The sequence below is a fragment of the Pelobates fuscus genome, chromosome 12 (genome assembly GCF_036172605.1).
Source record: "Pelobates fuscus isolate aPelFus1 chromosome 12, aPelFus1.pri, whole genome shotgun sequence".
Lineage (NCBI taxonomy): Eukaryota > Metazoa > Chordata > Amphibia > Anura > Pelobatidae > Pelobates > Pelobates fuscus.
The window spans coordinates 73,694,340-73,718,674 of record NC_086328.1 but is presented as its reverse complement, the minus strand read 5'-3'; the positions used below and the strand labels follow the sequence as shown (position 1 = coordinate 73,718,674).

The 24,335-nt window shown below is 46.5% G+C and overlaps 1 protein-coding gene across 1 annotated transcript in view; it reads right to left on the bottom strand.

The window, feature by feature from the left end:
- Nucleotides 1-24,335, bottom strand: part of LOC134579264 (transmembrane protein 272-like) — a 97,473-nt gene that overhangs the window by 53,356 nt on the left and 19,782 nt on the right. The window contains exon 2 of the mRNA XM_063438485.1: nucleotides 18,159-18,191. Within this exon, the coding sequence (XP_063294555.1) occupies nucleotides 18,159-18,180 (22 nt within the window). The 5' untranslated portion in view covers nucleotides 18,181-18,191. The remainder of the gene's footprint in view (nucleotides 1-18,158; nucleotides 18,192-24,335) is intronic.

Below are 24,335 nucleotides of genomic sequence, written 5' to 3'. Positions count from 1 at the left end.
GTGAGTTTACAAATCCGAGTCTCCAGGGGGAGGGCAGGGGATTCGGATTTTTGCGCCCCCCTCCTCTGGCGCCCTAAGGCGGCTGCCTGTGCCGCCTTATGGACGCGCCGGCCCTGCTGCTGACACACTCCAGCCACATGAGGTCTAGCATTGTCTTGCAATAGGAGGAACCCGGGGCCAACCGCACCAGCATATGGTCTCACAAGGGGTCCAAAGATCTCATCTCGGTACCTCTTGGCAGTCAGGCTACCTCTGGCGAGCACATGGAGGGCTGTGAGTTCCCCCAATGAAATGCCACCCTACACCATTACTGACCCACTGCCAACCCGGTTATGCTGGAAGATGTTGCAGGCAGCAGAACGTTCTCCACGGCATCTCCAGACTCTATGCATACCCCATACGTTTGTCACATGTGCTCAGTGTGAACCTGCTTTTATCTGTGAAGAGCACAGGGTGCCAGTGGCGAATTTGCCAATCTTGGTGTTCTCTGGCAAATGCCAAACGTCCTGCATGGTGTTGGGCTGTAAGCACAAACCCCCACCTGTGGACGTCGGGCCCTCATACCACCCTCATGGAGTCTGTTTCGTACCGTTTGAGCAGACACATGCACATTTGCGCCTGCTGGAGGTCATTTTGCAGGGATCTGGCAGTGCTCCTCCTGTTCCTCCTTGCACAAAGGCGGAGGTAGCGGTCCTGCTGCTGGGTTGTTGCCCTCCTACGGCCTCCTCCACGTCTCCTGATGTACTGGCCTGTCTCCTGTTAGCGCCTCCATGCTCTGGACACTACGCTGACAGACACAGCAAACCTTCTTTCCACAGCTCGCATTGATGTGCCATCCTGGATGAGCTGCACTACCTGAACCTCTTGTGTGGGTTGTAGACTCTGTCTCATGCTACCCGCCAGCATTCAAAAGTGACCAAAACATCAGCCAGGAAGCATAGGAACTGAGAAGTGGTCTGTGGTCACCACCTGCAGAACCACTCCTTTATTGTGGGTGTCTTGCTAATTGCCTATAATTTCTACCTGTTTATCCCATTTGCACAACAGCATGTGAAATTGATTGTCACTCAGTGTTGCTTCCTAAGTGGACAATTTGATTTCACAGAAGTGTGATTGACTTGGAGTTACATTGTGTTGTTTAAGTGTTCCCTTTATTTTTTGAGCAGTGTATTTACAAGAACGTACTTGTTTTAAGAGTGGAGTTATATACCGAGTGGGTAAGACCCCTGGAGGTCGGGTCTCTCAAGCTTAAGTAAGGGGTTCAGTGCACTATTAAATATATGTGATTGAGAGCAGGTCAGCAAGAAACAAAAGCAAAAAAAAATAAAACAAAACTGAATATAAAGAAATGCTTGTATATAGCTTTTTCTCTGGCCTCTGACTCCACTGTCATCATATTTGGGTGCATGGTTGCTTGCTGGGCACCTCAGCCGATCCCCACCAGAGGCAAGGGTGTGTTGTACACGGGAGAGTTCACGTGTATAGCAGATGCAGCGTAGCATGCTCCTCCAACCCCAGACTTGTGTGAGAGCCTGCTTTTTACAACTGACTTGGGAACCTTATGGGTTATAGGTGCTCACTGGTGGGTTTCACCTGGACGAGGCCTGCTTCGCTTCAACAGGGTCCTTCCCCAGCCTGGGGTATGCATAGAGTCTGTCAGGGACCAGGAACCAGACAGAGACAGAAGTAGATGCAAACACACCTTTATTAATAAATAACTAATAAATAACAAAAGCAAAGTCCAGGAATAAAGCAGGGGTCAGTCACCAGAGCGGGTAGTCAGACAAGCCAGGATCAGGAGCACGAAGAGCAGCGGAGTCAGGAACAAGGCCGGAGTCAGGAACCAGGAGCAAACAGGAAACACAGGAACAAGGAGACTTCTGGGAAACAGGAAACCACACAAGGGCAAGGATGTTCTGGGCTTAGCTGCTTAAATAGGCAGAACTGATTAGCAGCAGGGTTGATTACTACTCACAGGTGAGTAACCGTGGCAACAAGCAGAAGCAGCTCATAGTAATTGCAGCTGAAAACTCAATCACTGAAACAGAAAGGGTTGCTGTATAAAACAGCAAAGAAACCCTGACAGTACCTCCCCCTCAACGACTCCCCCCATCTCTGTTGGTGGGTCCGGGCTTCATGGGGAAGCGGGCGTGATAGGAACGAAGGAGGGATGGTGCATGGACATCAGAGGCTGGAACCCAGGAGCGTTCCTCTGGACCGTATCCTGTCCAGTGCACCAAGTATTGGATCTGTCCTCTGAAGACCCGTGAGTCAATGATGCTGCGTATTTCATATTCCTCATGATTGTCAATCAGAACAGGACGTGGACGTGGCACAGAGGTGGTGTAGCGATTACAAACCAACGGTTTCAAGAGGGAAACATGGAAAACATTTGAGATGCGCATGTTAGCAGGAAGGTCAAGTGCGTAAGCTACAGGGTTAACCCTTCGAAGTATACGAAATGGCCCAACGTATCGGGGTGCCAGTTTTTGTGAGGGAACACGGAGGCGTAGGTTGCGGGAAGACAGCCAGACCCTCTCTCCGACCTGATAGGTAGGTGCAGGAAGGCGTCTGCGGTCGGCCTGGAGTTTGTAGTTCTGCATTGCACGTTGCAAAGAACTCTGAACCTGCACCCAAGTGGAACGGAGTTCCCTGAGATGTTCCTCCAATGCCGGTATCTCCTGTGGCAAGAACGTATCAGGCAACATGGACGGTTGAAACCCATAGCTTGCCAGGAATGGGGATAGCCGGGAGGAGGCATTAATTGCACTATTGTGGGCAAACTCCGCCCAGGGTAGCAGATCAGACCAGTTGTTCTGGTGGTCAGAAATGTAGCAACGCAGAAACTGTTCCAGTGTTTGGTTAGCTCATTCCGCTGCACCATTGGATTGCGGGTGGTAGGCCGAGGAGAAGGAAAGCTGAATTCCCATTTGCGTACAAAAAGCTCTCCAAAATCTGGACACGAACTGGCTACCCCTATCTGAGACTATCACTTTGGGTAACCCATGCAAACGAAAGATCTCCCGACCAAAAATTGTTGCAAGTTCCTGGGAAGTTGGTAGTTTTTTCAAGGGAATGCAATGCGACATCTTCGAGAATCGGTCAACAACCATGAGAACGACTGTATTGCCACGGGAGACCGGAAGATCTACGATAAAATCCATGGACAAGTGGGTCCAGGGTCGTTCACCATTAGGTATGGTTTGCAGGAGACCCACTGGAGGGCGTCATGGGGTTTTATTTTGAGCGCACACAGGACAGGCAGCTACAAAAGCAGTGACATCCGAGCGGAGACTAGGCCACCAAAATTGCCGGGATACGGACCAGATTAACTGGTTTTTGCCTGGATGTCCAGCTGCTTTGGGGTCGTGGTATGTACTCAATAGTTTCGTACGGAGGTTAATAGGTACAAAACAACGGGCATTAGGTTTCTCTGGAGGAGCATTACTTTGTGCAGCCAGAATCTCCTCGCCTAGGGGTGAGGTGAGGTTAGTACGGATGGTTGCCAGTATATGGTCCGGAGGAATCACAGGAGTAGGGGTTATCTCCTCTCTAGATGGAGGGGAGAACTTTCGAGACAAGGCATCAGCCCGAATGTTTTTTGTACCGGGCAAGTAAGAAACCACATAATTGAATCTTGATAGGAAGAGAGCCCATCTAGCTTGCCGGGGGGGAAATCGCTTAGCTTCAGAAAGATATGTTAGATTCTTGTGGTCTGTGAGTATGAGGATTGGCACTGAAGTACCCTCAAGAAGGTGCCTCCATTCTTTGAGAGCTAAAATTATGGCTAGAAGTTCTCTATCACCAATCTGGTAATTGCATTCCGCCGGGTTCAATTTCCTCGAGAAATACCCACACGGATGCCTGGAGCTCTCTGGGTTAGGACGTTGAGACAGGAGGGCGCCCACTCCTGTCTCAGAAGCATCGACCTCAAGAATGAATGGTAAGGCAGGGTTAGGGTGTGCCAGTATAGGAGCAGCAGCAAAGGCGACTTTGAGAGACTCAAAGGCAGTAATGGCTTCCTGTGACCAATGCTGTGGATCAGCATCTCTCCTGGTCATGTCCGTGAGAGGTTTAACCAAGGAAGAAAAGTTGCGTATGAACTTCCGATAATAATTGGTGAAGCCCAGAAACCGTTGTATAGAGCGAAGACCCGTAGGTCGAGGCCATTTTAGTACAGCCGAAAGTTTCTCCGGATCCATAGAGAATCCAGCATCTGAGATAACATATCCCAAGAATGTAACCTGTTTGCAGTGAAACTCACATTTCTCCAATTTGCAGAACAGATTGTTTTCTCTAAGTCTCTGTAATACACGAGAAACGTCTGCGTGATGGTTCTCGAGAGATGTGGAATGGATCAGAATATCATCAAGATAAACCACCACACATTGCTGCAGCATATCTCGCAGGACGTCATTTATAAATTCTTGGAAAACCGCCGGAGCATTGCAAAGACCAAAGGGCATTACTAGGTATTCGGAATGGCCGCTCCTGGTGTTAAATGCGGTTTTCCATTCGTGGTCCTCTTTTATCCGGACGAGATTATATGCCCCTCTCAGATCAAGTTTGGTGAAGACCGTTGCTCCCTTGAGGCGGTCAAATAATTCCGTGATTAATGGAATGGGGTAGGCATTCTTAATAGTAATGCGATTGAGACCCCTATAGTCAATACAGGGTCTCAACTCGCCATCTTTTTTCTTTACAAAGAAAAAGCCGGCCCCGGCAGGAGAAGATGACTTCCGAATAAAACCCTTAGACAGTGCGTCGGTAACATACTCCTCCATGGCTCGATTCTCTGCTACAGACAGTGGGTAAATCCGGCCCCGGGGAGGATTGGTACCCGGTTGGAGTTCGATACCACAGTCATACGGACGGTGTGGTGGCAGAACGCTGGCTTGACCCTTGTCAAATACATCTTGGAATTCTTGGTACTCAGCGGGTAAGGAAGAGGCAGAACATGCACCCAAAACTTTGACCGGTTTCTGGAGACAGGACAATGTGAATTGCTGGGACCATGATAATATCTCAGCTTTGCGCCAATCAATTGTGGGGTTATGCTTCTGTAACCAAGGGTATCCCAAAACAACCTGGTAATATGGAGAGGAAATGACCTGGAATTGGATCGTCTCATGATGTAGAGCCCCTACAGCCAGAGATATGGGCACGGTTTCTTGGGTCACGTGGGTTGGCTGTATTGGTCTGCCATCGATGGCTTCGAAGGCTAGTGGGAAGTTGCGAGACTGTAAGGGTATAGAGTGCTTTGCTGCAAATGCACAATCTATAAACAAGCCTGCGGCCCCAGAATCAAGAAATGCCCGGGTTTCAATGGATGAATCAGGCCAGGAGAGGATAACAGGCACCAAGGGTTTGCGCACACATATCTCTGGGTCTGCAGAAAGACCACCCAAGATCTGCCCCTGACAGTATCTTGGGTGCGGGCCCTTTGCCGGACGAATCGGGCAAAACTTTAACACGTGACCGTGGTGTCCGCAGTATAGGCACAGACCCTCCCTCCTCCTAAAGGCTCTCTTCTCGACCGAGAGGCGTGAGAAGCCTAACCGCCTTGGCTCCACACAGACAGAGGACTCAGGACCAGGAGGCATGGGAGGTGAGGGAGGTTCGGGTGGGCAAGAAAAGCTCGGTGCCAAATTTACAAGAGGCCTCCGCAGGCGCTCCTTGGATGAGGATCTCTCTCGGAGTCTGATGTCAATGAGGGTGACAAATGATATCAGTTCCTCAAGATCTTTAGGTAATTCTCTGGCTGCAATCTCATTTTTAAACACATCGGAGAGACCCTGTGCAAAGGCAGCCACGAGAGTCTCGTTGTTCCAGCCACCCTCTGCTGCCATGGTACGGAATTCACTGGCATACTCGACAATAGTTTTTGGGCCCTGAGCATTAGACATGAGTAGTTCGGCAGTAGGGGTGGAGCGAGCTGGAATATCAAAAACCCTTTTGAAGGATGCAACAAATTCAGGGTAATTGTAAATAATAGGCTTCTCTGCCTCCCAGAGAGGTTTTGCCCAAGCTAGGGCCTTTTCAGACAGCAAAGAAATCATGAAGTGAACTTTGTCACTGTCTGTAGGAAATGCCTGGGGCAGGGTTTCAAGGTAACTTTTAACCTGATTTATAAATTCTCTGCACTGTGCTGGGTTGCCCCCAAAATACTGAGGGAGCGGGACAGACCCAGTCATTTCTCTAGCTGCTACAGGTTTGGAGGCTACAACCGGTGCTAGAACAGGAAGTGAGGCAGAGGCGGCCGCAATCGCAGGCTGGCCGGGTACTGGACCCAGATGGGCATACTGGTCCAAATGGTGGTTCTGCTGGTCCCACCGGGTAAATAGGTTAGGTATAGGTGTCTTGCCTGTACCATCTGTATTCATGGCCCTTGCGTAATGTCAGGGACCAGGAACCAGACAGAGACAGAAGTAGATGCAAACACACCTTTATTAATAAATAACTAATAAATAACAAAAGCAAAGTCCAGGAATCAAGCAGGGGTCAGTCACCAGAGCGGGTAGTCAGACAAGCCAGGATCAGGAGCACGGAGAGCAGCGGAGTCAGGAACAAGGCCGGAGTCAGGAACCAGGAGCAAACAGGAAACACAGGAACAAGGAGACTTCTGGGAAACAGGAAACCACGCAAGGGCAAGGAGGTTCTGGGCTTAGCTGCTTAAATAGGCAGAACTGATTAGCAGCAGGGTTGATTACTACTCACAGGTGAGTAACCGTGGCAACAAGCAGAAGCAGCTCATAGTAATTGCAGCTGAAAACTCAATCACTGAAACAGAAAGGGTTGCTGTTTAAAACAGCAAAGAAACCCTGACAGAGTCTTGGTGTTGTGAGCCGTTCCCAGCGGGTGATCCTGCGCTTCTGTGGGCGATGCATAGAGGCCAGGCCTCGAGGGGCTCTCAATCCAGGGTGGTGCGCCTTAAGGTATATACGTGCTCACTCGTGGGTTTTGCCTGGACGAGGCCTGCTTCGCTTCAACATGGTGCTCTCCCTCCTTGTTTCCCGTCGCTCAGGCACTGGTGTTTGTGAACGCTCCTCTATATTCCGCCAGAATCTTTCAAAGATGGCATCCAAGCGTTGCAAAGCGGATTTGAGTGCGTCGCATTGAGGCTTTGGACCTTGAGGTAGGCCCTTCTCGTCCGGCAAGGAGTCTGTCGCCATCTTGGATATTCTGCAGAGGTGAGAAGGCGTCAATTGACACCCCAACTCATAAGTTGGTGCAGATTGGGCAGCCCCAGTAGTCCAATGGGGACCTGATAACCCCTTTGGGACTGGGGGAGGAGGGAGCAATGAGATCGGCTGCCTCTCCCAGCCCGTCCCCTAGTAGGCCGCAGCAGCAGTTGTCGAGTCTCAGGTGGGTAGCAGGATCCGGTATGTGCACCAGAGATCTCCGCATTGTAGGTAAGCCCTGTTCAGTGTGTGGCTGCTTGTGATCTGGTTTAGCACCCTCAAAATCAGGTCTATGAGCAGGAGCTCAAGTGAAACGTCTGCTCTGCTTGGAAGTCAGACTCCGCCCCCCATCTAATTTTTTTAAATATTTTAATACATTGCTAATCTCCCTATAAAGAGGAGATGCAAGAAAAGTACATTGGTAATAAATATTGGATCTGGACCAATAATAATTAATAATAGATTAAGAAGTGTTCGAAGCATATCGACATAACTTTTTATAACGGAAACATTACCATGGCACTGAAGAAAAATCACTTAAGAGAGTGCATATATTTATGTTTCACACTAAATCAATGTGAAGAAAAAGATTAAAATATACATATTAAAAAAATAAAACATTTTTTTCTAAAATTAAAAAATACAGTTTAACCCTAACCCTTTAGTTACACCTCCCTCTTTTCACAAAGCAACATCCTCATTAGACATACTCAGCCCAAGTTGTTAATATGACTCGGCATCACAGCCAATCACTGTCCTCTTTCTTTGCCTCTTTTACCTTATCATGGCTTTGAGGTATTATACCAGGGTTTACCCCAAACTCCGGCCCTCCAGATGTTGTTGAACTACAACTCCCATGATTCTACGAATGAAATGGATAGGCTGAGAATCATGGCAGTTGTAGTTCAGCAACATCTGGAGGGCCGGAGTTTGGGGAAGCCTGCACTATACAGATAGTAACAGGACAAGGACAGGCTGTTGGGGCAAGTCAAGAAAGACACTGAACTCTCATTTCATATTATTGTGTTTATGTTCTGATAATAAAGACGTGTTGTGGACATGTGAGGCATGGCTACAGGGGCAGCGTTACATTGCAGAAAAGCAGCAAATAGCAGTTGAGTTTTGTTTCTTTTTACAACAAAAAAACAGGTAATTAAAAAAACTGACTTTTGCAGTTTACATAGGTTTAATAGGTAATGCAATGTTACAGAAGATGCTAAGTTGGTTGAGGGGTGCCAAAACCAACGTACGAGTAGGCATGTAATAAAAAGAGGGCAAAAGGATTATTCAAGGAAAACACATTTTATTGCAAGTTACAAAGCTAGACTTCTGAAAGCTTGTTGAAGCTCCCTCTCCGGTCGTGGTATGTAAGTATTGTAAATAGAGTATTTTCAGCGGCCCAGTCTCTTAATGATGTGGACTGGTGTGTTTGAGCTAGATGCGGAAGATGCTGCGCCTATACAGAAGGAGTGACAGGAGAAGGAAGCCGGGTTGTAGCCCAACCTTGACAGTAGAGTCACGTGAGATGTGAATTTAGATGTGGTGAGTGGGTGCCCTTGGAGTAGTAATAGTGGAGTGTCCAGTGAGTGTGCGTGGCGAGATTTAAGAAAAATGTCAAGCACTTTGACTGGACACCAGGCATTCTCGGTAGAAAAGAGAGGAATGATAGTGGGATGATTGGTGTGGGTTGTTTTTGTGGAAGGTAATGAAAGTACATCGTGGTCATCGACTTTCTTTAGATGAGATAGTTTAAGGCTTGATGTGGTATCTAGGTTGTAGGAAGTCATAGAAAGCAAAAAAGATAGCTGCCTTTATAACCAGGTTAGTGTAATAGTCAAACGGGGATTTGTCCAGTAGATCGCTAAGTAGTCTGAAAATAGGACCATATATTGGCAATCTGGTAGTGACAGGGGGAACTGTAACCTTGTGAATACCTTTAAGGATGTTCTTAATAGGGTATGATGCTATGAAAGGTGCATGATTAGGAAAGTTAGTGAGGACGTGGTGTTGTACCCCTGTGGGGTAAAGCTTAAAGGACCACTCTAGGCACCCAGATCACTTCAGCTTAATGAAGTGGTCTGGGTGCCAGGTCCAGCTAGGGTTAACTAATTTTTTTATAAACATAGCAGTTTCAGAGAAACTGCTATGTTTATCAATTAGTTAAGCCTTCCCCTATTTCCTCTAGTGGCTGTCTCACTGACAGCCGCTAGAGGCGCTTGCATGATTCTCACTGTGAATGTGACCGGCTGAATGCGCGCGCAGCTCTTGCCGCGCGTGCGCATTCAGCCGACGGGGAGGAACGGAGGCAGAGAGGAGGAGGAGAGCTCCCCGCCCAGCGCTGGGCGGGAGGGGGTCCCTGAGGGTGGGGGCACCCTCAGGGCACTCTAGTGCCAGGAAAACAAGTATGCTTTCCTGGCACTAGAGTGGTCCTTTAATGGTATTATGGGATAATTTGAGGTGTAGGTGACAGAAGGAGGCAAAAGCCACCATGGTTTTAATGGAGAAGTCTCCTTGCAAGTGAAAACTCTACAGTGAACTTATTGAAAATGGTCAGTGCCCTAGTGTAAGTGGTAGTGGTGTTGGGTGCGTGCGTGGTGCGTGAGTGAGTGCCTGAGTGTGACGTAGCAGATCAGTTAGTCCATGATTAGCTTGTGAAAAGGTGGTATCCTGGATGGTAGGTGGTGGTCAGTGGGGAGTGCCTGGAAGAATACCTGAAAATGAGAGCAGGAAAGAGCGTCAGCAGCTGTGTTACAGATACCAGGAATGTGAATGACTAGGTGAAACTGAGCGGTTGCTGCCAGCCAAGTCAGCTTGCGTACCAGCCTCATAATGGTAAAAGGAGTACCTCCCCTTGTTGATAATTTTGCAGGCTGCTGAATTGTCTGAGTAGCATTTTACTGCCTTGCCGGTCCAGAGATAACCCCATGTATGGGCGGCCGCCACTATGAGGTAAATCTCGAACAATGAGGATGTTTCTCTAAAGGCCGGAAAGGCATCCGTCAGTGGGCCAGTTATCTCTAAACCAGTGGTTGCCGAAAATGGCAGCTGCTGCATCTGTTTTATTAGTAGGTGAAAGCTCGGATAGTGGAGGTATGAACAGAGAGACTCCATTCCATTCTGGCCAAGAAGTTATACCACATGTGCAGATCAGCCCTGGCGGAACCATCCAAAGTAATTGGGCAGGAGTAGGGCACCCCATGGAGTAAACACAGTAGCCTAAAGACAAATGATCTACCCTGCGGAATGGTCCGCATCGCGAAGTTAAGGGACCCAATAAGGACTGGAGTCCCCTCCTGGTGCATGTATTACTCCTCAGGAACTGACCAATTTCGTCCCTAATGTGGCCAATTTCTCGGGTGGTAGGCTGTCTTGGAAGGATACGGTGTCCAAACGATGCCCAAGAAAACCAGCTTGGTAGAGGGTCCAAGTGTTTTACTTGGTGACAGGGGTACCCCTAGTGTAGTGAAGAGGGCTGTGGTGTTGTGAATGCTATTTGGTGTGTGTGACCCTGGTTCTACCAACAAAAAAATTGTCCAAATAGTGGATAATGGATGGACACCTAACTATGTTGAGGATCAGCCAACAGAGCGTTTCAGCAAAAATGTCAAACGGTGTTAGATGGCGGGACAGGTATTATTTTTCTACCTAAAAGTAAGCCAGGTAGAAAAATAATACCTGTCCCGCCATCTAACACCGTGTAAGTGCCAAAGTGAGGGGTGAATGAGTAGGAGCTTGAGGCGTTGGTGATGTCGGTCTTGCTCAACCATGCCTTGCTGCCTGCTGTGATAATGGCTTGCATAGAGTCATCGACTCATAGTGTAGTGAAAACTCCTCAGCAGGTATAAGAGAGTTTATGCTGAGGACGGAAGAAGAATGAGGTGCAGAGAGGTTGCCAATGGGGTTGGTTCGCCAAGATGAAAAAGGAGATACAGTGAAAGGGCCAATCATGAAGCCTGCTTTAGTTTCTGTGGACAGTAGGTGGTCCACCGCAAGAGGGTCGTTAGAAGCGGAGAGCAGGTGAGGGCATTCGAGCGTGCCTGTGTGGATGGTGATGAGGCCCGTGTGAAAACCCTGTGAGAAACCCGACACCAAATAATCTACCAAATGCCTGGCTGGGTGGGAGGGTAGGTAGTAAGCCACAATATCTATGTTGACCTTGGTCAGTCATTTTTAGGTGACAGTCAGGCCGGGCACATAGTCTTGGCATGCGCTCTGAAGCAAATAGAGCAGACATGCAACAACCGACATGCGCTTGAAGCTGCATGTACCAGCGTGGGGTGAAGGAGTGGTGAGAAGTAGAAGGGTCTGCCTCGCAAGGGCATAGGTCGGTGGAGTGGGATGTTGAGCTACAGGCGGCACAGGACGGGGGCCTCAATCCGGCAAAGTGCCAGCAAAATAGTTCCATGTCCATCTGGCATCAGTCGATTCTGATATTAAATTGGGCCAGAGGAGTTGCTGCCTTGGCTGACACGGACTTGTGATAATCATAGAAAGAGGACCCCCTGTACTTAATGCCTGTAGCGGTACTTACCCTTTCCAGGGGCCGGCCGGGGTCCTCTGTTCAAGCCGTGCGCGGTCCTGCTGCTGCACGAGCCGCACGCGGCTCATCCAATGGCTGCAACAGGAAGGCGGGCAGTGACCGCGAGAAGCGGTCACGTGTCCCGCCTGACTCTAAGAGCGCGCCGCGGGTCTCGGGCGCGCTCTTAAAGGGACAGTGGGAGCCTAAACTGGCAAAGGCCTGCCATTGGTCCCGGTCATGCCACACTCCCCATACACTTACCTTTTGGGGGCGTGGATGTGACAGGGGCCAATCAAAATAGATGTTAAGGCATATATACTCTCCTTTTTCCCTTAGTTCCTTGCCCTATCGTGGTTTCTGTTACAGTTCCCTTTAGCGCTTGTTGTGTTCAGTTGTGTTCCTTCGTACTTGACCTTGGCTTTGTTTCTGACTACGTTATCTCTTTATCCTTATCTGTTCTGTTTGCCGGCTTGCTGTTTACTGTGTACCAGACCCCGGCTAGTCCTAGTTTATGCTATCTCTTTGTGCCCTTGACCTCGGATCGCTCCTGACTCTGTACTCCTCTCATATACGTCGAGTCCGCCCATTCTAAGGTCCGGTAGACGTATCTCTCCTCTGTGTTGTCTTCTGTTGAGTTGAATCCTGCGTGTTGGGGTATATTTTCGTTACAATGCCTAAGTCAATTACTTTATGCATGTAGAAATCAAGCTCTTCCCTCCTGTGAGGATACACTGAGCAAATTATGTCTCTATAAATCCCAAAAGCTATCACGAACTGTGGAATGGATACCTTCTTGTTCAGGCATGGGTCTCTAGTTTTAAGTACCACTGAGATGTCCCCATAATTATAAGCTCGGTTTTCAAGGACAGCTTTTGAGGCTACGAGCAGGGAAACTAGGTTCACGTCCTTCCCATCCAGTATATCCTTTTTTATGGATGCTGGGACGGAGTGAGCAGGTGAGACATATGGGGTAGTGATTGTGGTTGGTGGGGTAGGGAGGGGGGTGCACGTCGGCAAAATAGGGATTACCAGAGGAGGACCTGAATGGCCTGGTAGGTCACCTGGGGTGGCTATGGCAGATTCCACTTTAAGCAGTCTACTATTCATGGTTGACCAGAATAGCTGACCTGCGTGGAACTGGAGGTGCCGGCAGACCAGCCTTGGGAGCTAGTGCCAGGTCTAGGTTCGCTGCCCTGAGCCGTCAATAGTCTTTATAGTTCTGCCTTTCTAGCAGTGGCTGAAAAGTGGATACCCCTGAGTCTAAGTTAAGCTGAAATTTTTGGGATAGTCCAAGATCTCAGGGACATGGAATAGAAGGGGTAAGGGATTCTTCCGGCGACCCGGGCCTGGCTCACATGATGGGTACTTCATCTGATGGTAAATCATCGATTGGAATTGATTCTTGTGACATTATGAAAAAGGAATAATGATTTAAATTAGGTAAGGGAGTGTGAAGGAAGAACGAGACCTTCGGAGAACTGGCCTGCTGACTAGTGCCAAGGCGAAGAACTTAACTTTAGTCAAGTGACAGGAGAGGCGGTGATAGGGAAGTCGTGGCAACTGACGTGGTGATGGGATGTTGGCCTCTCGATGACCATAAGAGATTCAAATATGTGTGGCCGTGGCTTGGGAGACCCTAACTGTAGCCCTAAAGAAGGGCGAGCGAGGTGGCTAACTATGATTTTGGCCGTGGGGCTGAACCTCTGTGTTGAGGTGGGGAGTAGGCCTTGCGGGACCGGTAAATCTACTTAGGTTAGCTAAGACCAGCGCCTATCCCTGTATGCCAGTTATCTAAACTTGCTGGGGCTGGTCTCCTAAATGGTGTACCGAACAGATGTGGATACTAACCTTGATTATTACTCTTATCACTAAGTGCGTGATACAGTAGATCTTGGATACAAATTTGTCTTGGAAGAATAGCTGGTCCGGACAAGGTATCCTAGGGGTAAGATAGATGCTGGTGGGCCCAAAGCCACTGGTATACATGATGTATGTAAACATTTTAAACGTATGGAGCGGTGTGTATCAATGATACTATAACGTAAGAATCTGTGTAAGATGAGGGACCTGAACGTTGGGCCATACATAGAGACAAGCCCCTAATTACCATTATTATTGGGAATGTAGTGGAGGAAGGCTGAGTGAGGCCTTGGGGAGAAATCGTAATCGTAGTGAGTAAGATTAACAATACCTGGTATTGAAATACAGGATACCAGGTTGGCTGTCGATGGTTGAAAAGCGCAGGAAGCTTGCAGGGACTGCAGTATTAATGCAGGTCTAGGTAATAAACGTAGAAATAAAACAAGTGATGTACAGTTATTAATTTGCAGAAGCAGTGACATTGGTTGGGAGGGGAATATGGGGGAGATCATAGTGAGGGGTCTCAATGTGACCCATGCCATGGTTTGAAAACCTGCCTGGGGGGGGGGTTCCCGTGGAGGCTGAATGAGGACTCGGGGCAAGATAGCTGTAACGAGTAAACCACTATACCTGATACTGCAGGTCAGGATACCGGGTTGACACTTCCTTAAGTTTTACTTGAAGGAAAAGCTGAGGAGCCTAGAATCATAACATAGAACTAAGTACTTTAACTAGCATAAGGCTGAAAGAAACAGTGAGTGATCGTGCCTTTGGTAAGTACCAGGGCCGGACTGGGGATTCCAAAGCAGCCCTGGAAAAAAAAATCTATGCCAGCCCCATAAGTCATTGCAACATATATTGTCGCATGTAATATGTAAGGCTATGTCTTGCCACCCTAGATGATTGATAGATTATATATATATATATATATATATATATTGCTTTTTCTAATATAAAATATTGGTCCTTTCAGAGTAAAACATTTAATTATACAGTAAGCATACTCACATGCAGACACAGACAATCTCACTGACACACACAAGCTCATTGATACACAGACTCATAGACAAACAATCTCACTGATATACATAAGCTCATTGGCATAAAAACACAAGCTCACTCACTAGAAGGCACACACACACAAGCAAGCCCACTCACTAGCAGGCGCGCACACACACACACACAGCTTAATGTAGTGGTTCTGGTGTCTATAGCCTGTCCCTGTAGGCTTTTCAATGTAAACACTGACTTTTTAGAGAAAAGGCCGTGTTTACATTGCTTCCTTGCAACAGACACTCAGACGGTCACTAGAGGTGCTTCCTGTGTCAGTGCGGATTGGCTGAGATCATCAAGATTGATGATCTCAGCCATAGAGGCAGGGTCAGTCGAGGGGAGACCAGCACGACGTGGGGGGGGAAAAGGTGAGTAAAAACACACATAAACACACACATACCCTGACAGACACACACACCATGACACAGACAGACCGTGACACAGACAGAAACACACACACACCATGACAGACAGACACACCATGACACAGACAGACACACACACATACCATGACAGACACACACACACTATGACAGACACACACACCTTAAAAAAGACACACACACACACACCATAACACAGACAGACCGTGACACAAACACACACACACTGTGACACAGACACACATTACATGACACAGACAGACACACACGGCCGCCAAAAGTGCTCCCCGTGCGGCCGCCAAAAGTGCTCCCCCTGCGGCCGCCAGAAGAGCTCCCCCTGCGGCCGCCAAAAGAACCAGTGGCCGGATGGGGGAGCTGGCTCTTCTGGCGGCTGCAGGGGGAGCACTTTTGGTGGCCGCAGGGGCAGCTCTTCTGGCGGCCGCAGGGGGAGCACTTTTGGCGGCCACAGGGGAGCACTTTTGGCGGCCGCAGGGAGAGCTGGCTGTTCTGTCTCTGCTCCCCCCGCCCCATCGCGCTGCTTACTGAGACTGGGGCCGGAATATGACGTCATATTCCGGCCCCGGTCTCTTTCTAGCGCGCAGGGGGGGGGGAGCAGAGACAGAACAGCCAGCTCTCCCTGCGGCCACCAAAAGTGCTCCCCCTGCGGCCGCCAGAAGAGCTCCCTCTGCGGCCGCCAGAGGAGCCAGCTGCCTGCCCTGCCCCAGGTGCCGACGGCCCACCGGGAAATTTCCCGGTATCCAGGTGGGTCAGTCAGGCCCTGGTAAGTACTGTGCCTGATGTAAAATGAACCGTGGTGGTTGAATTTGAGACACTCAGACGGTCACTAGAGGTGCTTCCTGTGTCAGTGCGGATTGGCTGAGATCATCAAGATTGATGATCTCAGCCATAGAGGCAGGGTCAGTCGAGGGAAGACCAGCACGACGTGGGGGGGGGGGAAAGGTGAGTAAAAACACACATACACACACACATACCATGACAGACACACACACCATGACACAGACAGACCGTGACACAGACACATACACACCGTGACACAGACAGAAACACACACACACCATGACAGACAGACACACCATGACAGACAGACACACCATGACACAGACACACACACATACCATGACAGACACACACACACTATGACAGACACACACCTTAAAAAAGACACACACACACCTTGACACACACACACACACCATAACACAGACAGACCATGACACAAACACACACACACTGTGACACAGACACACATTACATGACACAGACAGACACACACGGCCGGCAAAAGTGCTCCCCGTGCGGCCGCCAGATGTGCTCCCCCTGCGGCCGCCAAAAGAACCAGTGGCCGGATGGGGGAGCTAACTCTTCTGGCGGCCGCAGGGGGAGCACTTTTGGCGGCCACAGGGGGAGCTCTTCTGGCGGCCGCAGGGGGAGCACTTTTTTGCGGCCACAGGGGGAGCACTTTTGGCGGCCGCAGGGGGAGCACTTTTCACGGCCGCAGGGAGAGCTGGCTGTTCTGTCTCTGCTCCCCCCGCCCCATTGCGCTGCTTACTGAGACTGGGGCCGGAATATGATGTCATATTCCGGCCCGGTCTCTTTCTAGCGCGCAAGGGGGGGGGAGCAGAGACAGAACAGCCAGCTCTCCCTGCGGCCACCAAAAGTGCTCCCCCTGCGTCCGCCAGAAGAGCTCCCTCTGCGGCCGCCAGAGGAGCCAGCTGCCTGCCCGGCCCCAGGTGCCGACGGCCCACCGGGAAATTTCCCGGTATCCCGGTGGGTCAGTCCGGCCCTGGTAAGTACTGTGCCTGATGTAAAATGAACCGTGGTGGTTGAATTTGAGAGACAGACATGAAAAGTTGTTGCATGGGCATAGTACCGAAGTAACAAACATATGACCTTGTAGGAGTCAAACCGACATTTAAATTAAAGGCTAATCATGCAGTCAAAAAGAAAAAGAAGAGTAGATTAATCCTAACCTATGTACCACAATTTTTAACTTAACAAGTGAAATGAAAAATGAGGACCCCAAAACCTGTATGAATTTATAACAGGCAGAAAAAAGTGAATGATTATAATATGTAGTGCTTTGCTCATTCATATGACCAAACGGTATAACTGGAACAATGCAATACAAGATTAGGGGTTTATAAGCAGGGAAACAGGCTAGCGTTTGGCTAAATTTACACGACATGTAAGATCTGCATGAATACATGGTGACTGCGGTCGGCTGTTTGACCGAAAAAAAGAAATTAACGAACTTAAGTATATTAGATACAGTGATTAGTTCGTTTATATGAACGAACAATATAATAGGTTAACTTAGTGCACGAAAGAGGGTTTTTAAACAGTGAGACAGGCTGGCGTCCGACTAAAAAATACACGAATCAAAAGAAATGTATGCATAGTGTCTGCGGTCGGTTGTTTAACCGCACGAATGACTGAACGAACGTAAGTATACACCTGCGGTCGACTGTTTAGCTGCATGAACTGCAGAAGTGCACGAACGGGTAAGTATTCACGAATAGGTACTTTATTAGTAAAGGGAGCCTACCCCTACATTTTTAGGCCCGAACGTAGGAAATAGACGAACGCTATTTCCCACGTTATGCTTATGTGGACGTGCTGGTCTCGTGACCGGAAGCCGGGTACTGTGACCTGGGAGAAGCCAGGTGGCAGAACATGAGGTCGGAGGCAGAAGATACTGCTGGCGACAGGACTTCTGCTGGAAAACTGGAGCTATTTGGCGGGAAATTGGACCGGAAGTGCTGGATGCTAAGGAGTCAATCAGTTTGAACGGCAGAGGTGAGTAGGAGCTAGGAGCTTAAGTAGGGGCCGTAACTCCTCCCACAAATTAAGACCTAATGGTCTTTTAACTTGTGTATTCATACTCTAAACTCATTATCCCCGTTAGTTTCCATATATTACAGTGCCATTTTTTACAGAATTCATTGGTACTTTTATTGAGCAAGTATAGAGATCTAACATGTGGCTAAACTCATAGTAGATTCTGCACTACCAGTTGTATAGAACAAAAAAAAAAAAAACACAACCTAAAAATAATAATGTTTGTGCATCATGAAATTCAACAGCTATGTGTCCAATTTGGTCTGTCTTTAGTTAACATACTGTGCACATTCCTATACTCACCAGAGGTGGCAGATGTTCCCATTGTTGATATTCCTGGAACACAAAAAAATAAGTGTGTAAGTGTCTTGTCAAAAAAATAAATGTAATTTGCTCATTAATGAAAGCTTGTTCTTGGTCTTTCATATATATAAAAAAAAAAAAAACACAAATACCAAATGTAAATACATAAGCCATACACATAGTAAACTAAAACAAACAAAACGCAAATACATGACTTGGTTTATTTATGAAAGGCGTGGACCTTTACAATCTATTCTTCTAACCTGGCTACTAATATAACCTATATGCCAGCATCTACGATCTCCCTACCCAGAATTATATTTATCTTACGCAGCATCAAATCTGGCAGGTACACGTTTATTTAAGGCCTTAACTCTTAAAAGGATACTATTAAGGACCCAGACCACTTTATCACAATGAAGTGGTCTGTATGCCATGTCCCCCCTACCCATTTTAATCCTGCAAGTGCAAATATTGCTGTTCTAACACCCAGATTTTCATTGCAGAGTTTAAATGCCTCTTGTGGCTGTCACTCAGACAGCCATCACATGCTCTTCTGAAGGAATAGCAGAGTAAAACTGCAATATTTCTAACAGAGGTCTCATAGAGACCATCTCATTGGTGCAGCACGGCATTCTGCTGTACATGCACATTGGCCTGTGACTGCTTTCATTTAAGGAAAGCATTGGCTGAGATCAATCTCGATCTCAGCTGAGAAGGTGGAGTTTCCCCTGCAGAGATTGGTGCTGCCAGCAATTTTTTTTTATTCATTTTTTTAAATACACGCTGCACGTGGGGCCGAGGAAGTCAACAAGGCACTATAGTGTTAAGAACACAAATGTATATTCTTAATGTTTAAGTGTTCCTTTTTTACAACACTCCAGGCTGATTGAAGTGAATCTAGGGTCCAACAACGGTATAACCCCAAATGCTGCTACCACCCAGCCTCCTTTCTCTTTGCCCCCACATCATGGAGAAGGTCTTGCTGGGTGGCAAGGGACAGGCTGATGTTTTTAGCCAATAAATTAACTGAATGCCCATTGAGAGAAAGTATATAAAAATATAATAATAATAATAATTTTTAACCCCTGAAGGCAAGACAGCACCCAGATACTCCAGCCCCCATAACAACACCAATGATTGTTCTCATTTCCAAAGTGGCGGGGGATTAAGAAAATGATTGGATGCCAAAGAATAAGTTCGTGTGGGTGAGAAATTCTTGAGATATCATATACTGGATAGTTAAGTGGTTTGTAAAAGTCTTAAAGCTCAAGATGTCATTCTGCATATTTAACCTAAGCACATGCACAATTTTTATTAAAAACATTTTGCAAGAGCATTTTGTTTCCACAGCTGCTCGAATGTCAGAACAAATTCCCTACCAGTGCACATTGTGTGGAAGGCAACACACTCCCACATAATATGTGCAGAGGTCAAAAACTGGAAAGGTGTTTTAGCAGATTAATGAGGATTACTAGAATTTGGCAATTTCTTCTTGGTAGATAAATAAAAAAAATTATACAATACGGTCATGGGTAAAAAAATAATAAAACATTTTTTTTAAAGTATATCCGCTTTGAATTCTATGGTTTTACATATCAGGACCGCAGTATTCTCTCCCAGATCCCGCAGTAAAGTAGTGAACATAACTCCCATATACCCAAACAGTCAAGACTTGAGGAAGGGTACAACAACTGGTTTTATTGGCAAAAGCACACACATTTATACACAGACCTCCAGCATGGGGTCTCTATTCAGAACATCCTAAGCCCATCCAGGCGTTTCTGTGCATAGGAGATAATGGAGTTGATTTTCTGTAAACTAATTATCTCCTGGATACAGAGAGTGCAATCAAAAATTACCCCAAAAACACACATTAAATCATAACATACCCCCACATGTCACACATCCCCTGAAAGGTCTGATCTGAGCACCCATTCTGGGAAAATAGAGCTCGGATCCATGGTATATTGTTCAATCACCATCCTCTAAAAGTTTTAGCCGGTGCATGGCGGTTGGCACCAACTGTGTTTTAACGAGAGGTATATCTCGTTGGGGAAAGGGATCTCCTTGGTGATTCTATGGAGCGATTGTCCATCTTGAGAAACCTTACTTTTGTTATGGGCAAATGCAAATATAGTATCCTTTAAACTGTGTACTTTGTCTTTAAGAGATATTGCAAACTGACAAGGTGTTACAAATAAACCATATTGTTTTTCATGCATGTTTCTTTAAACAATAACCTCTTACTTACCTTCAGTGCATAATATATTTATGCCAATGTGTCTTAGCTTAATATAAAACAAGTAATGCACTAATATCTTCAAGGCTATGCTATGTCATCCTGACTTACGCCATTTTGTCCGAGGATAGTGGAAATTTATTAGTGTAAAAAATAAATAAGAAGATGTCTAGGTCATGAAAAATAAACAATAGATAAGATATTCAGACGTCATCTTGTCAGGGGATTTTCCATGACGTATGCACCCTTACGTTATGGCCTTGTATTTTTGCCAAGTTAAGGGAGGTCCTAAAATGAATACAGTAAAAGAAGTGTTACTTTTTCATATATGAACTACGGTAACCCTAAAATGAAGACACCTAAGGTATAAATAGGTGTACTTTTAAATGTTATGGGACAGAGGAGAGATTTGGAGACAAACGCTCCTCCATCTTAAAATGAAAGAGAGGCTGACATGATGACATGTTCAGGAGGGTATGTTAATCTATTAAGATATTGCAAGCATTTATTTTAATCTTATAAACTCGGCTATAAGTTATTGTAATGGATTTTATATGTCTATATTTATATTTTTATATAATAAATATCTAAAAGACAAAACTTTATTGCTTCCAAGACAATCCTTATTTTATATTTTATTCTCAATTATTTATATATTTTAAATAGAGGATCTCTTACTAACTATATAAAATTATGGCTAAGATATCTGTATGATTAGCCCTGCTAAGTTTTATTCTTTAAGACGTTATAGTGGTAAATAAGGGAACCAGCCATGGTTACACTTTCTCTCCAAAAAGTGTACTTCATAGGATGCAGGGCAGATAAAGAGAGTGTCCCAAAATTACCGGGAAAACCAAGGGTAAGTGAACCGGAGAGTTCCAGAGCAAGTTTGGGTTGGTCTCGCTCAGGGCCGGTGCAAGGATTTTTGGGTACATAGGCGAAGATGCATTTCCCCCTCCCCCTCTAAAATTCACCTATGTGCCTCCTAACCAGCCCCTCTCTCTTCCTCGTCCCTTAGTGTTCCTCTCCCCTCCCCCCTCCTTTCCCTGTCCCTTGTTTTTTCTCTCCCCTCCCCTCTCTGTCCCTTGGTGCACCCCCCACCCTCTTAGCGGTCACACTCCCCTTCCTGGTGTGCCTCCTACCTGTCTTGTAGCGTTGTGGAGCAGACCCTCTACAGGAGCTTCAGTTTTCTGTACCTGGCTGGACTGACAGGAAGTGCTCTCTCAGTGAGCACCTCCTCTCAGTCTGGCCAGGTACAGGAAACAGAAGCTCCTGTACTGCGCTCCGCCACGCTACACTCACTAACAGCCACACACACTCAATGACAAACACACAGACGTCACTGACAGACACAGATTCACTGATCTGACACACACTCATTCATTGACAGACACACACTCAATCACAAACATAATCTCACTGATTTGACAGACACTCACGAACACACACTCATACACTGACAGACACACACATTCATACAATCATTCACAGACACAGACAGACACATACACAGACACACACACACACTCACAGACAAACACATACACAGACACACACACAGAAACACTCACAGACAAACACATACACAGACACACTCACAGACAAACACATACAGACACAGACACATACACACTCACACATACACATACACAGACACACACACTCACAGACAAACACATACACAAACAAAGACAAACACATACACACACACACTGACAAACACATACACACACACACTCACACACACTCACAGACAAACACATACACAGACACACACACTCACAGACAAACACATACTCACACATACACTTTCAGACACACACTCACAGACACATACACACACTTACAGACACACACTCACACTCACAGACAAACACATACACAGACACACACACTCACAGACAAACACACACTAACACAGACACTTTCAGACACACACACTCACAGACACACACACTCACAGACACACACACACACACTCACACATACACTTTCAGACACACACAAATGAATAATAATATCCACCCAGCCTCCTAAAAAAGACAACCCAGCATAGAAGAAAGTGTAGCCCCACGGACAAGGTACAGAGGCAGACCACCTCAACAATACAGGGGAAGAAAAAGATACTAGATAAGACCCCCTTAAATAACCAAATTATTAATCTGTCCTCATATACCCCGACCAAAACTGAGCTTCAGGTGTTACAGCGGGGTATGTCCTTTGTCCCAGTTGCAGACTTTGACAAGTTCAACTGGACAAAGGACATACACCTTTTTGCGAGAAAACTGGCCCTGTTTAAATTTCACTATATCAAAGACGAAAAAAGGGCAAAAGATCTAGGACTACAAGTCTCGGATATGGGTGCACTGGATATGTTGGTTGACCTCCTTATTGCTAATGACGAATCTGAAGAAAGATACCCCCCCTTCACACAACTCAAAAAGAAAAGCATGTTCACTCCACATTTAATGGACTTTAAATACATAGACCTTTTTGTGGAAATGACATGCAATGAAATTGAGAAAATTAACCTAAAAGACCTTCCAACTCAACCGAACAGTAACATTTCCCCCCAAGAACATATCTCTCTCAAAAAACTTAAAGATCTGGATGAGGTAGTTTTTAAACCCTCAGATAAAGGGGGCAATACTGTCATTCTAAACAGACCCGACTATGTTTCTATGGTACAGAGACTAATTGAAGACAGTAACACCTATGGAGTTTTAAAGGGTGACCCCACTAGAAAATACCTGGTAGAATTGAAAAATATTCTTGATGCAGCACTATCTCAATTTCTAATATCCAAAGACGAATATAATTTTTTGTTCGTCAAAAACCCCGTTATTGCCACCTTCTATGCACTCCCAAAAGTGCATAAACAGCAACCGGTACTCAATGGGAGACCTATAGTCTCTGGCAGAGGTAATCTGACCCAAAATATCAGTTTATATGTGGATCAGATACTGAAGCAATTAGTAATTCAACTTCCTTCATACTTAAAAGACACGAAGCATACACTTAATATTATTGAAGAAATAAAAATCAGTGGCCACGCTATTTTGTGTAGCCTTGATGTCGAGAGCCTCTATAGCTCAATTCCACACGAAGTTGGACTACAACATCTCAAAGCAAGTTTGGACAGGAAACCAATAGTATCACTAAGACATAATCAATTTGTCCAAGATTTGATGCTGTTTATTTTAACACACAATTATTTCATTTTCCAGGGAAAACACTACCACCAGGTGAGAGGCACTGCGATGGGGACAGCTTGTGCCCCATCGTATGCTAACCTCCACCTGGGGTGGTGGGAGACCCAAATGGTATTCACTGAACATATGGTAAAATACACAAAGTATATCAAAATGTGGAAACGATACATCGATGATGTACTTATCATATGGACAGATACGCCTGATTTGTTTTTGGAGTTTGTTCACACTCTCAATTCCAACAATATCAATCTAAAATTGACTAGTGGAATTGGTGGTGATAAAATTAACTTTCTGGATCTCACCATTTCACTGACAGAAGAAGGGCGCCTTATTTCTACCTTGTTCCGTAAACCAACGGCAACTAACAACTTGCTGAATTGGACTAGTCATCACCCTCCATCCCTAAAGAAAGGGATTCCAACAGGACAATACCTGCGTCTTAGACGCAACTGTTCCACCCTGGATGATTTCAAAATGAAGGCAAAGGTCTTACAACTCCAATTTAAACAAAAGGGATACCCGAATAGATGCTTAAAGAACGCATACAAACGGGCCCTCTTGTCAAACCGCAAAGACCTTTTAGCCGAACACAATACAGGGTCACCCAAGGAAGTTATAAGATGCATAGGGAACTTTGATGCCGGTTGGCATCAAATGATACAAATCTTGGATAGATTCTGGCCCCTCCTACATCAGGACCCACATCTTGGTAAGGTAATT